This window comes from Rhipicephalus sanguineus, chromosome 5 (assembly GCF_013339695.2).
Source record: "Rhipicephalus sanguineus isolate Rsan-2018 chromosome 5, BIME_Rsan_1.4, whole genome shotgun sequence".
NCBI lineage: Eukaryota > Metazoa > Arthropoda > Arachnida > Ixodida > Ixodidae > Rhipicephalus > Rhipicephalus sanguineus.
In genome coordinates this window covers 23,621,500-23,634,625 of record NC_051180.1, presented here as the reverse complement: position 1 = coordinate 23,634,625, position 13,126 = coordinate 23,621,500, and the positions used below count along the sequence as shown (strand labels likewise).

At 46.4% G+C, this 13,126-nt stretch overlaps 1 protein-coding gene across 1 annotated transcript; it reads left to right on the top strand.

Annotated features, from left to right (window-relative positions):
• Positions 1 to 3,354: 3,354 nt before the first annotated feature.
• On the top strand, positions 3,355 to 13,118 carry LOC119393364 (putative ferric-chelate reductase 1 homolog). The gene is made up of 4 exons (XM_037660339.2): positions 3,355 to 3,491; positions 8,255 to 8,480; positions 11,036 to 11,246; positions 12,869 to 13,118. Exons 2-4 carry the CDS (start codon positions 8,285 to 8,287, stop codon positions 12,933 to 12,935), a joined length of 474 nt encoding a protein of 157 aa, XP_037516267.1. The 5' UTR covers positions 3,355 to 3,491; positions 8,255 to 8,284; the 3' UTR covers positions 12,936 to 13,118.
• Positions 13,119 to 13,126: the final 8 nt, after the last annotated feature.

Here is a 13,126-nt window from a genome sequence, read left to right as displayed (position 1 = left end):
CATCAACGAGCTTTAGAGTCTCCCGTTCGCATCGTAGGCATGGGGTAACACATAGCCGCCGCCACAACGCTCTCTCTGCTATTTCTTTTTTTTTTTCTCGTGCTGCTGTTCTTTCCAGCGCAAGGCAAAGATGTTATAGACGAGCTACTGGAAAGGCCTTCATGGACCATGACGGCACCCGGCCGGTGCGACCGAGGCAAGATGGGTGAGAAGGGACAGCCCCCACCCTTTTCGATGACACCGATGACGTCCCAGATCGGCACCACACAAGAGAGGCACCAACGGAGGCCGGACCATCAGATGGCCCGTCCACAACGGCGACCGCGCCTGGCGCGCGGAGAGTTCCGCTGGCTGCTGCATCGCGGACCCTCGATGGCGTCGGCGGCCCAGTGACCCCAATTTGGACGCTCCGCAATCACGGAGAAACGGGCACGGGCAATCAGCGCTCGCGCGCCGCCGGCGATGCGGGCGGCGTGCGAAAAAGGACGCGTACACAGTGTCCTCTTCGCCAGCCGAGGGATGTCCCTCCATACGGAAACCTCTCGGGCGCCCCGGCGACGTCGGCGAGGAAGTGTCGGCAACTCGCGCCGCGTTGAGCGTACGTGAGGGCTGTGGTTACGACGTGAGCGAAGGAGCCGTCGAGTAACCGCCGCTTTTATGGGGGATGCCCTCAGGACCCACGCGCTATATTCCTCCGAAAGTGCAATCGTGACTACACGTCGGGGCCGCCATAACCGGAGACGGGGGCACGCGCCGCATCTGTACGAAGCGTGGCGTTGACCTCTGGTCGCTTGCCTAATGCTTGGAGTAACATTAGAGACCTTTGGCTTAGCGCGCTTACGCTTAGCACCGGCCAGACACGTAATATATCTGGAGGTTCTGGGTAACCTATGCAGTTTTGGTCATCGCGCAATGCTAAGGCACTGCGCGATGACCACAGCTGAAACATGTTTGATGAAGCTACTCGTGAAAGCGGATGCCCGGAGCGTGTTCTGTCCAAGATAAAACTGCAGTTATTACACACCGTGAAACAGATGCGCCGCCACCAAAGAATGAATCGGCGTAGACGCGTCATAAAAGAATTCCGTGCAATGTTCGCTTTAAAGGCCACGTTTACCTCGGTAGTGAGAAAACGAAACGCTCCTGCGCAGACTGCAGAACAGGTTGCCGCCAACACTGTGTCCGCTAAGCTTTGCCATTTCGTGTCCAAGCTGAGTGCGTGAAGTTATTCTGTCTCTGCAGAAAATGCCCTTAGAAACCTTATGCTACATCGTGGTCGGAGCGCATAGCATCCAAGAAGTACGCCAGACGAAGGCTGCCAGAACAAGAACCCTTTATTAGAGGCGGCTATCGTTTTTATAGCCACCGTGAAATCATATCATGTATGTACAATCAGCTGCGACTCGGTGCACGCATAAACAAACGCTATCTTTATACAGCAAGCAGCCATGCATTGATCACAGAACCAGAAGAGGACGATATAACGCGATCTACAATTCGTGTGGCAATACAACATGCTCCTAACTGTTCCTCCATCTATTGCTGACGAGGCACGGTTTGGAAACTCCGTTGTATTTGGAAACTCCGAACTGCGTGTGTGACTTTCACACATATAACTCCACAGGGCTCCACAGAATCTGGACTGCCCTAACATTTGTCACGACTATGGAACCCACAGATGTATAACAAAGATTAGATGCATCGCGAATGTACATCCATTAATTTGAAACATATTTTGTCTCCAGATTACGGGCACCAGCACGGCGCCTCAATCGACACGTCATTTTTACATGTCTCATTAATTAATTGAGCTATCAGTTACTCGATGGTTACTGTTTCATCACTGTTGAAATTTGGGCTTGTTGGTACATACTGACGACGAAAAATAACGCCGAATGAACGGGGACACAAGAAGAGGGCACACAAGAAGTGCCCCCGTTCACTGAGCGCCATTTTTCGTCGTTACTGTTTCATCACAATGGTTGCGATACAAGTACACTAACATCCCTTAGGACGACAGTTTCGCGTGAACCTATCCATACTTTCGAGATGAATGTATTGTTTGCTGCAGGGATTTGGCACGTGGTTGAGTACATAGAGTTTCCTACAATACTTACTAGAGGGAACTCTGGCGCTAGTGTCTATGGGAGCTGCAACGCATGACGCTTCAGCCAGCATGGGAATGATGGGTAGTACACAAATGTGTCTAAACTTCGTACTTTCGGCTCCGTTTGGCTCCGCGTCGGCTGCATCCGCTTTGTCGAACAACGAAGTTCGGCAAAATTAGTAGTCTCACTTCGCCACTTTAACTTCTTTAGGCTCAGCAAGTCAAATCTGGTCACGAAGTTCACAACGATCTATTCTTTTATCCGAAAGAAAACCAAAACACAGCAATAAACAAAGCCACAAGTACGCTTGAAGCCGCAAGCACGAAGACTAGGCAAATTTGTGTACTACCCATCATTCCCATGGTAGCTGAATGATCGCAGCGCCAGAGTCCTCTCTAGTTAATTTTAGGAAACTCTATGGTTGAGTACTTGCTTAAATGTAACAATGATGATGGTGATAACAGAAGCCATGGCGCATACCAATTAAGGGGGGGGGGGTGACCAAGAACCGAGTGGCGCAGAAAAAATTGATTATTTGAAGATTCTTTTTAAAACTCAGTATATGAAACGGGGTATAAAAGGAAATTAGCAGTGTGGTTGAGCAGCCGTACGTGAATGGGATAAATTTTGCTTTTAATTAAAAGGAACAAAAGACGCCAACTGAAATCAGTGAAGTTTATTTGAGCTCACAAATACGTGAAACACAGAAATAGACAAATAAAACAACATCAATGTCAACAGTTTAAGGAAGACTCATAAAGGAAGTTTTCTATGGCCTTGCACGCATTCCTGCGCGTCTGCCCCAGTAGGCTCTTCCAGAAGATAACAGGACATGGCGGGAGCCGAAGGGGTTCTCTTCTGCTCCTTCCTCGCTTCAAGCTTGGGGTGCAGGGACCTTTCATCCCATGACCCCACCGAAAGTGTTTCGGGCACGAACGCTCCATTGCTAGCGACAGATAACTATTCACAGACCAGCGCCTTCAGGCGGAGTAGTTTTCTCCGTGCGCCGGTATAACGGTCCTATAACCGCCCCGCTCACAAGGGCGTGAAAGCACGCGAACGTCTGCAACCTACTTGGATTTGGAAAGTAGGGAGGAGAAGGCGAGGAGGAAGGATTCTCGACAAAGATTTGGCCGGCGATGAAAGTGTGACTTTACGCGCTTACACACTATCCGGCCTCCGTTGGGGCGAGCGAAGGAGAGATGTACAAACACACGCACACACGCGAGGAATAGAAGTGGCCCGACCAGTCCCTTGCCTCGTAGGCCAGCACATGTGGAACAACAGGGCCGCTGGAAGGAGGAGGGACGTTTCGGCTCTCGCGGGTCATTCGCGCATCGGACGCCGTCAACGAGAGACCAGCGGGATCGGACCTGCCGGCGCGTGAGTATGCTGTAGTGATGCGCGTCGACGGCTCTTTTGCACGGCGGGGGATTCTGAGTGGACGTTCACTTTTTTAGCCACCCCGTCAGTCAGTCGCGGGATCAGCTTCACTCGCTATTTTTTTCAACCACGCTGGAAACTTTGTTGCGCGCTTTGTTGCTAACGGGACACGGAAAGAAGACGATGGCGAAGGTTATTTTGTTTTGCTTTGGGCCTTAGAAGAATTAGTCCGGTTATAAGTGACCTAGATGTAGCCGAGAGATTCCAACCGCCGACGTTCCGCCCGAAACCAGTAAAACTCTAACCCGATCTTGCGGAGAGTGGGAGTTGGTGAACCCCTTTCATGTTGGAAAAAAATTTTATGCGACAATCGGCTTTTTTGTGTTAGCTCAGTTAGTGCTTAAATCGCGAGCCCTACTACTGAGTTTAAATTTTCGTGCCAGGTTTCTGTTACTGCATATTTGCACGCAGATGTTTATCAGTTAGAAGGACTGTGATCATCGACCTTTCTATTTAGTTGAAGAGTGGGAAAAAGTTTTCTCGTAGATGTATAAGCGAACATTTAACACTATATTTTGAGCTCCGTCACGTGTGATTCATTCGGCTAAACGAAAGTGTCATAGCCGAGCAGTGAAGACATTTATAGGCAGGTATTCTCAACCTTGTGGTATACATGCGCTTGCTTGAGTCCCCTTTTCAACGCTTAGATTTTCCTTAAGAAAAAAAAGATAATCACAGACTTGAATCAGTGCAGCGTAAAACAAAACACGGAGATGATATTCGGGAAGATCCCTGAAAAAGCAAGCGATCCCAGGCTGCTGAAGTCAAATTGTTAGTAAGACGAATCTATTGATGCTTTTGTGGGCAACTACGTATCTGAATTATTGAAAACTAGGCGCCTAAAAAATGCTGCAGACTATATTTTGTATATGAAGCTTAACATGGAAGGACTAAATCAATAGACCACTCCTCAACATGCAGTTTCCTAGTCATTATAGAGATGGGTATCAACGCGGCGGTCGATTGCTGTCAGACAGTATAGCTGAAGATGCCGATGCCGATAAGTGTACCCCTGCTTTTTCTTCATTATTGCGAACCTTCATATCTCTGAGACTTGCCTAAAAAAGACGCATAAATGAAAACATTTTTATTAGAAGTCCTCTCTTTACAACAGATGCGGACCGCAATTACACCTCAGACCCCCAGATTTCTTCGCTACCATACAATCTGTTAATACGTGCATTCGCAGATCGATCAGAGGAGAATCTACTTAAATATTTTTTTATCTTTTAGCAGATGCCGCGCTGTGCTGGATCGTATAAAACCATACGACAAGCTGCTCTCGCCTGGGAGCGTAATGTTTTCCAAGTGATCGCTGGAGGCATTAGCAACTCTAATTACTATTAGAAAGCACGCGCACGCTTCGAAAGCATGAGTATCATTAGCAAACAACGATCAAGAGAGTTCTGAAGAAGAGTTCAAAACTTCTTCACGGTCTTGCGGTATTTCCGAAGTTTTCGTTCTTCGAACACAAAGCTAGACATTTTGAACATTGTCGATGTAGTGTATCAGGCTTCCATATATAGACGGCAACATGCTTGATGCAGTAACGTTTCCGATCATGATGATTGGTCTCTGTGAGTGATTCGGTGACGTCAAAGGCTGAACAATATTTGAGGCATTTGGCAGCGTTTTTTTTTTTGTAGAAGTGGTAAACCGGCGCAGTAACCACGTAAATTTTGCAGGGAAATTCTGGTTGCTTCTTGTCATATATGGGTATAGGTTGCCATATATAGGTTAAGATAGCATGGGATGGATGAATACTTTTCGCGTAGGCCTGGTGTTGGCTTGGCGTAGGCACTTCTAATTTGAGACTGCACTCTAATGAAATAAATGGAAAAGAAAGGTTTTAGACGTGGAGGTGATAGCAGCGAACACAACTTAAATGAATATAAAACTTACGCCATATAAACAAGCTATTTTGTAGAAAGCTGGCTCGGTGTCAAAAAAATTAATAAAATAAGCATTGTATGCGAATGGCCACACAACTTAAAAGCGAGAAACATGCATGGTTGTCTTAACCGTATCGCCTCGGCTGCCAGTAACATTGTTAACGGTTTAGCGAGCAAACACATGCACGCTCACTCAACGATAAAATATAGGCTTATAATTATGTGGTGACATTGCGGTTAGAAAATAAACGGCAACAATCAATGAAGCAAAAGTTCCACTGACAGATCCTGACAGTCAACAAAACACGGTGTATACTGAACGATTTTTACGTCGCGACGCCGAAGCAGACACGCAGAAGCTACCCGCCTCGTCTACCGATTCTAAGTGAAATCCACGGAAGGGCAACACGATTGCTTCTGAAATTCCCAATATATCTGATGTCGAGCTTCGTTGTTGTGCAATGCAATACTTCCGTAATGACGTCACAGGGTATTTAGCTGCGAGAGTGAAGACCGCATGCGGGTCGTTCTAATCCGTTCTAAATCTGGCGAGGAAGAGTAATTTTGAAAGGGTTCTCTGGCAAATACCGGGCCAGGTCGCACACGTTCAGCGTGCACGCGTGCTTCGACGAAGCGGCAGCTGCGAGCTAGACTGCCGCAGATGGAAGATAAGGCTCGCAAAGGCGAAACCTCGATGCGATACATTTCCTCAAAGGAACGTGATCTTCTCCGCGGGAGGCGGCGAATTTTATCTCGTCTGGGTCATTCGCTTCAGCAAACTTGCACGCCCGCGCTGAGCCTGAAACAATTGCCGCATACTTAGCGTCTGCGAGAAGGGGCCTGAGGGTGCGATGTATACCGAGCAGTTTTACCGACAGTGAATTGCTTTACAGCGATGCAGCATAATGGCTTTGTTCGAAGCGCTGTGGCAAAAACACGCCAACCGACGTCGAATGGGATTACATAATAATATTAATTGGTGTTAGTGCGCTTCATACATAGTGTTGTCTTCCGGTTATAAATGCGTTGCCTTCACTGCTTCAGCTTTATGCTCGGCTCCTGCCTTTAGCCGCAGCTCGATTAACAAGGGCCCACTTTATGCGCCAAAATAGGTGATAAAAAGAGAGAAGTGCATATTATTCAGTAGTAAGTGCCCAGTTTATTTGGTGTCCTCTTTAATCTGATGTATCTGGAATGAACTGTTCAGCGCTTGGCACACGAATGTTGCTCTTTAATACACCTGGCTAGCACTTATCTAACTTCGTGACTACGAAAACAACGCTGCACGGAATATGTATACGTAGTCCGAGAATACTGAATGGAGGTGCTTGTACACGTGCGGTAACGTCGTCAAAGAAACATGGGTTCAACTGCACGATCTAGATTCGAGGAATTAAATAGGAAGGGTACAAGTGAATATGGTGAGATCAAAACAACTGGTCATCTCGATTTGCCGTACGTGCCACCATTTTCCATCTTTAATGAATAACATTTTAGAAGCATGCCGTTTGATGGACTTGGCCAAATCTTTACGTGACCGCCCCCTTCCCCCCCCCCCCTTTTTTTTTCCTCCGCGATTCTTCACTCTCGGATAACAGGCACATTCGGCCTACCATTGAAAATGATGTTGCTTTGTAAATGCGTTTTGCTTAATAAATAACTTGCGAATTTTTCTGCTTTCCAACTACTAAGACTTTTTCATTCCGAACATTTCGATCCCACTTTAGAGTTTGGGTACAGCGGCCATAGAAGGAAATCAAACAACAATCCAAATAAAATGCAAAAACTCAGGGTGCTGAAAACAGATTTGTTTTCTTACGGTAAAAAACACATATACCTAAAACACTCGTCACTTAAAACAAGTATCGATGCATTAAAAGCGTGAAACAAGGTCCTTAAATGGCCGACCTCTTGGTCTTCAATTTTTTTCTCCTACTATCTGGCTTACGTTGATAAAAAATAACAATGGAAATATTTCATTATATATGGGAAGCCAGCAGAGCGATAACATAACTGAAGTGTTCCTCATGGAATCTTACAATAAAAAAATGAATACTCGAGGAAAGATAGGGAAGGCAATCTAAGCAACTTTCCATAATATGGCAATGAAAAAGATCCAGAGGCATGCATTCCGCCTACGGTGAGCCGCTAAGATTACAGAAAGTGACTTGCGGATTAAGGACGACGAAAATTCACTTAGAAACTTCATTCATTGCGTAAGTGCGTCAAAAATAATAAAAAAGAAACAAAATTTACTGAGTGTTTGGTTAAAATTCAGCGCCTTTTGGATGCGCAACACACTTCGCTTTCGTAAGCGTTATATTGACTCTTTGAAATCTTTACCGTTTTCATTTCATACGCATCAAATGAGCAATCGTGTGGGCAGATGCGGCAGCCGCCAGTTCTGCTTACGAAAACAGCGCCGCTCGACTCCTTTCCCGTCGATGGTGCAATGAAGTTTGATGATACTACTCACGTAACGAGCGCATTAGAATTTGCAAACTTACATTTATCATAGATCGTATGCTTGATCAAGCAAGGGGCAAAGTGTGCTTAGACAGATAACACTCCAAGCTGTCAGCTTAAGCTTTCAGAACCTTTAACCCTTAGCAAAAAAGATTTTCAAGGTAAAAAAAAAAACAATTTACACTATGAGCAATGTCGATGTCCTTGTCTGCTTTCTGATTAAAGTGTTTGAGATCATTGATTACACAGCGTTGAAAGCGAAGTCAAACACGATGCGTTTTCCACGCGGAGATCGCAACTGGTGTTCCATCAGTGGCCTCACTGGGGGACTCGCTTTCATCGCAGAGCGGGCGCGTGCACACAGGGTGCGGCAAGATGAAGATGGCGGCGCTACTCCTCGTCGTGCTGCTGGTGGCCGCAGTGGCACGGGCTTTCCCTGACGGAGCTCCGGTGGGCGCGTGCGACTCATTCATGCCCCGGCATGGAACCACAGCTGCCTTGCCGAACCCAACCTCCCCGTACGCCGTGGTGCAGTCCAAGGCGCACTACAACCCCGGCGACATCGTCACTGGTATGATTCGCCGCACATAGCTCGCTCCATTACTCCGTCAAGCAATCCATCACAACCCTACGAACTCGTACAAAGCATTCCATGACGTTGAGCGTAACTCCCTGAGTGCGCTTATGTGTATCTCCTTATTTCCGGCCGTTACGTGTGCGCTGTTGTAGACGACCATGCTCTTATATGACTCCGTACATTGACTTTTTCGATGATAACAATATATGCGCACTGCCCTGATCCAATAACTCTCAAGGTTTGCATGCCAGCGCATGCACAGTCGTCAAAGCCTTCGGACCCGCATCGCGGAACGCCATCACTCGGATATATCATTGTAACTCTCATAGCATGATTACGTTGGAAAACTCGGAGACGTGAATGACAGAGTTATCCCCCTCAAACAATGAAGTTTTCAGAGTGATGAAAATTCTACATAGGCAGGTACCTGGTTCAATGGAAGACCTTATCTCGCAGGCACTGATCGCAAACATTGAAGTAAGGATGTATTTGCTCTTTTTCTTCCCCCTTCTGATCTCTAAATCGAGAGTGTTATGTGATTGTGCAGAATGTGTAAACGCCTGTAGGAAAATCACTACGTGATTTTCAAAGATGTGCAAAGTCGCCATGTATAACTTAGCGTAAGTATATATATATATAAGCATGTTGAAATGGGTCTACTATGTCTACGATCACTTATTTTCAGAGGCAGCATTACTATACTCCTTTCCGTACTTAGCGCACAGCGCAGTGGAGCTAGAGTGAGTTCTTGCATTAGCTGCGTTCGCACCAAGAAATATACCAATGTTTTTAGTAGATATTACTTAACGTTGTTACTGACTTACGTTGACTAATAAATTGTTTTGTAACTTGAAGATTAACAAACTGCGGTAAACGCCTGCTAATGCGTTCCTTCAAAACCTTTGACATTTTGTTGCTTTTCTTGCGGGTTTTTCATTTGCAGACGATCGCGACGCCTCAGGCGCAGGTCTCGTGCGAGCATTTACAACTACGAAGACTGACCATGAAACGCGCAGAGATGCTCGTTTTGATAGCCGAACCTCTCGCGACAGCATTGCTCGCTCGGGGACCAGTAATTATTTAAACGAACGACATCAAGGAAAGAAATTATTCCTATTATCTTACGAAGAGGCTCATAACGATGTTTCTTAATTAGATATAGTGTGAAGCACATTCTTAGTAACGACGCAACACTGGTTAGAAATTTTAAAACTTCTGAGAATGATAGCCACATTGATACTCAAAGACAGCACTTATATTCGTGCCTGATGTTACTGTCACGAAAACTGGAGCTATAAAACTTATAGACTTATTATTCCAATATTTTTTACGAATCTCTCTTCGGCAGGCGTCTACGGAGGACGTCACTGAATATGCCTCGCTACAGCACTCAGTTTCGCCCTTCAGTTTACATTCCAGCCCTTCATATTACTTCCCAAGTATGTTTGCGTCAGGAAGCGCACAATTGCATCACTGAAGTGATTTCCTTGGGCGGGAGAGCAAGGCAAGATTACAGGCGCGCCAGTGCAGCAGAGCGTAAACAGGGCGCCGCCGCACGGTTGCGTGTGACTCGGGAACTGTCGTTTTGTTGCACTGATTACATTGGACTTAATCCAACACGCTTTGAACGAATTAAAAAGAAAACAAAGAGAAAGCAAAACAAAAGCCATCACTGTCGAGGACAGCAGTTGCAGGGCACGTCCTAACGCAGCGACTGCCAAACTCTAACTATGCAACCGACTAGAACATGGGCCTTCGCAATATCAAGTTCTTTGCTGAAACACAGGCAACGCAGTTCCAGGGTTTTTTAGAGCGAACGTATGCGCGTTAATATACTAAAACTATGCTGCACTTCCGGCAACACTATTCGGTAGTTTCGAGAGCAACATGCGTTCCGAATAATTTTTCTTTTCCTGATATAAGATGTGTAAGTTCCCTTGTTAAGTTAGCAGATATGCAAAGTGAACCGAAAGAGCAAACAGCGATGTCCCTAATTTCGAATGGACGTCTACCTACGTAGGTATACACTGCTTCTACACCAATTTTACGGCCATTTGCTAACACACGGCTATGCAAGGTACAAACCCGCTCGAGAACCCTAGACGCACCGAGTGCAGTGCTGGTATTCATGAACAGTATAGGGAATGCTCTAGCCATTGTGACAATTTCGTGCGCAGAAAATCGATAAGCGGCCTCGCCGATTGCCAGCTCAGAAGATCAAGCGCTACCATATAAAATATGCTTGGGCGAACGACTACACTTTCTGCAGGTTTTTGATTGGGTGCACGTGCTGTGGACTCAATGACAGTTTTGAACTCTATCCTTCTCTCCCTTTACCTTTTATTCTACCTCGTACCTTCCCGTGGCGCAGGGTAGCAAACCGGATATTGTGATCTGGTTAATCCTTATGTCTTTTCCTTATTATCTCACCATGGTCCTCCGTTAGCGTCTGGCCTCATAATTAAGATGATTATCTACGTGGCGCCTCATGTTTGTCACCTGCTCGTGGAAATCGGAGATTAATCTTTGTTCATTTTTCCCGTTCGCAGTGACAGTGACGACGAGCGGCCCGTCCTTCAAGGGCTTCATCGTGCAGGGCTTCAACCCGCAGACGCGTGAGGTGATCGGCGAATTCCTGGGCGGACCGGGAACCCACGTCATTCCGCAGTGCTCTGCCATCACGCACGAAAACAACCGGAACAAAAAGGCGGCCACGCTCAACTGGAAAGCACCGCTCAACTCCGGACCCGTCATGTTCAGGTATGCTAACTCCAGTGATGCCCGTTCGGAGAACAGTATCAGAATGTAGGGCAGCTCGTCATTTTATACAGTCACTACGCCTCTTATTTCTACCCTTAAAAACTCGACGCTATCGAGACTCACTAAATCGCCCGATTTCACTTAACCAAACGCAACTTACAAATGTTGTATACCGACTCCTGTAGCCGCACTACTGCACTCATCAGCAAAGACATGTAGCAAGAGCGAGAAAGAAACGAAATGAAAATACAAAGAGGTTAACCAAGCACGTGTTCGGTTGGTTCCCGGTCCTTGTCGCAGGACATGCAGAGCTCCATAGGCTTCCTTTGCCAGCCCTGTGAAGTCGGGCGCCTGCCAGCTGGCTTTAAAGCGGTGCTGCAGACAAACTCCCAGACTTTCAAGAACTGTCACTTTAGCGCGCTCCCGGTATCGCGCCAAGTTGGAATGGTAGTCGCAAAATCTTTCACGCATTCTATTGCCCGATAGCTGCGCAAGCTGCCCGTGGACTTAGACGAACCCTGGTTAACGGCGCTTCAATCTCAAAACGCGATGATACTCTGAGGCATATTGCTCCGCTGTTGCTGTGCACGCTTAAATGAGCTTTAAGGTGACGTTGTTACACTTACATGTCACGATGAGATTACAACGCACATTACAACGCATGGCGCCGACTCCGCTATGGCTCTTCTTTAAAGTGAACCATGCTCACTTCATTTTTTTACGTTCTCTCGCTCGAAACATCGCTGCAAGAAGGTTACAAGCGTGGGAATGCTTGCGAGACAAGATATTATCGAATGCCCTTTAGAGACCTTCCTCTTATTAAAGAAAACCGGACCGTGGCATCCACACTATGAAAGATCGCAACAGCTGTAAATGTATGCACTTTACGGGAGCCTACGCTGCACTACAAGTCGATTTCTCTTCAGTTTTCTTTCAGCTTAAAGGTAAGCCAGTAATTGTAGGACAAGATACACGTATGCAAACAGGGAGCAATGGCGACACGGTGGCTTCATCGATATTCGACAATGAATATTCCAATGAAGCCGATGCCGCACACTAAGCCAAAATATAAAGGACAAGTCCTTGAATACCGGTTTTAGGCGCACAGCTGAACACATGTAGCAGAAACGAGCTAAGGTGCTTGATATTCACAAGGTAACAACATAAAGAAATATATCTGCAGTGTAAAGACGCACGTCGATTGGTTGCCGATGTGTACACAGTCAAGTATATCAACGGACGATTAGCTAAAACTTTCTCGTACGTCACGTACAGCAGTTGATCTTTAACGCCGTGTATGCCACAACGGAAAAAGAAAGAAGAAAGAGTAGCGCCGTTGTTTTACGTAAGAAAACCGGACTAAATATTTCCCAACCGTCGAGTGCATGCTGCGTCCTCCGAGTGTTTCACTCTTTCCAGATTACAGCGAATATATAGGTCGTGCGTAAAATGGGCCACCATGTTTCCAGTGTTGTCTTAAGGCTTTATTTCGCCACTGGTCGCACTGGCCGGCCAAGCGCGAATACGCGGCATCTTGCGTGGTTGCGCCATCGTCTGGCGCAACGTGCACAACTGCATACATTTGCTTTACCTATCTTTCTGCTTTCTTTTTTTCTTTTCAGGGCCACTGTTGTCAAATCCTTTACAGAGTTCTACGCCAACCTGCTAAGTCAAAGCGCAGGCTACTGAAGAGAGAATCACTACGGACTTTGCACAGGGGAACCATCGGCCATAGCGTACTCACAATGTGCGATCCTGCGGCATTTCACTTAGCTCTGCGCTAAAATCACAAACGTGTATTCTCGTTTTTTTTTTTTTTTCTCGTGAACCATACTGCCTTTTGTAAATACATCGCCTTTTTTTGTGCCTACACTTTGTGT

Bases quoted from the DNA above. Each gene is read 5' to 3' on its own strand.
- LOC119393364 (XM_037660339.2), top strand. From the start codon at position 8,285: ATGAAGATGGCGGCGCTACTCCTCGTCGTGCTGCTGGTGGCCGCAGTG. The intron at 8,481-11,035 runs GTATGATTCGCC...TCCCGTTCGCAG, and splicing joins CCCCGGCGACATCGTCACTG to TGACAGTGACGACGAGCGGC. The intron at 11,247-12,868 runs GTATGCTAACTC...TTTTCTTTTCAG, and splicing joins TCCGGACCCGTCATGTTCAG to GGCCACTGTTGTCAAATCCT.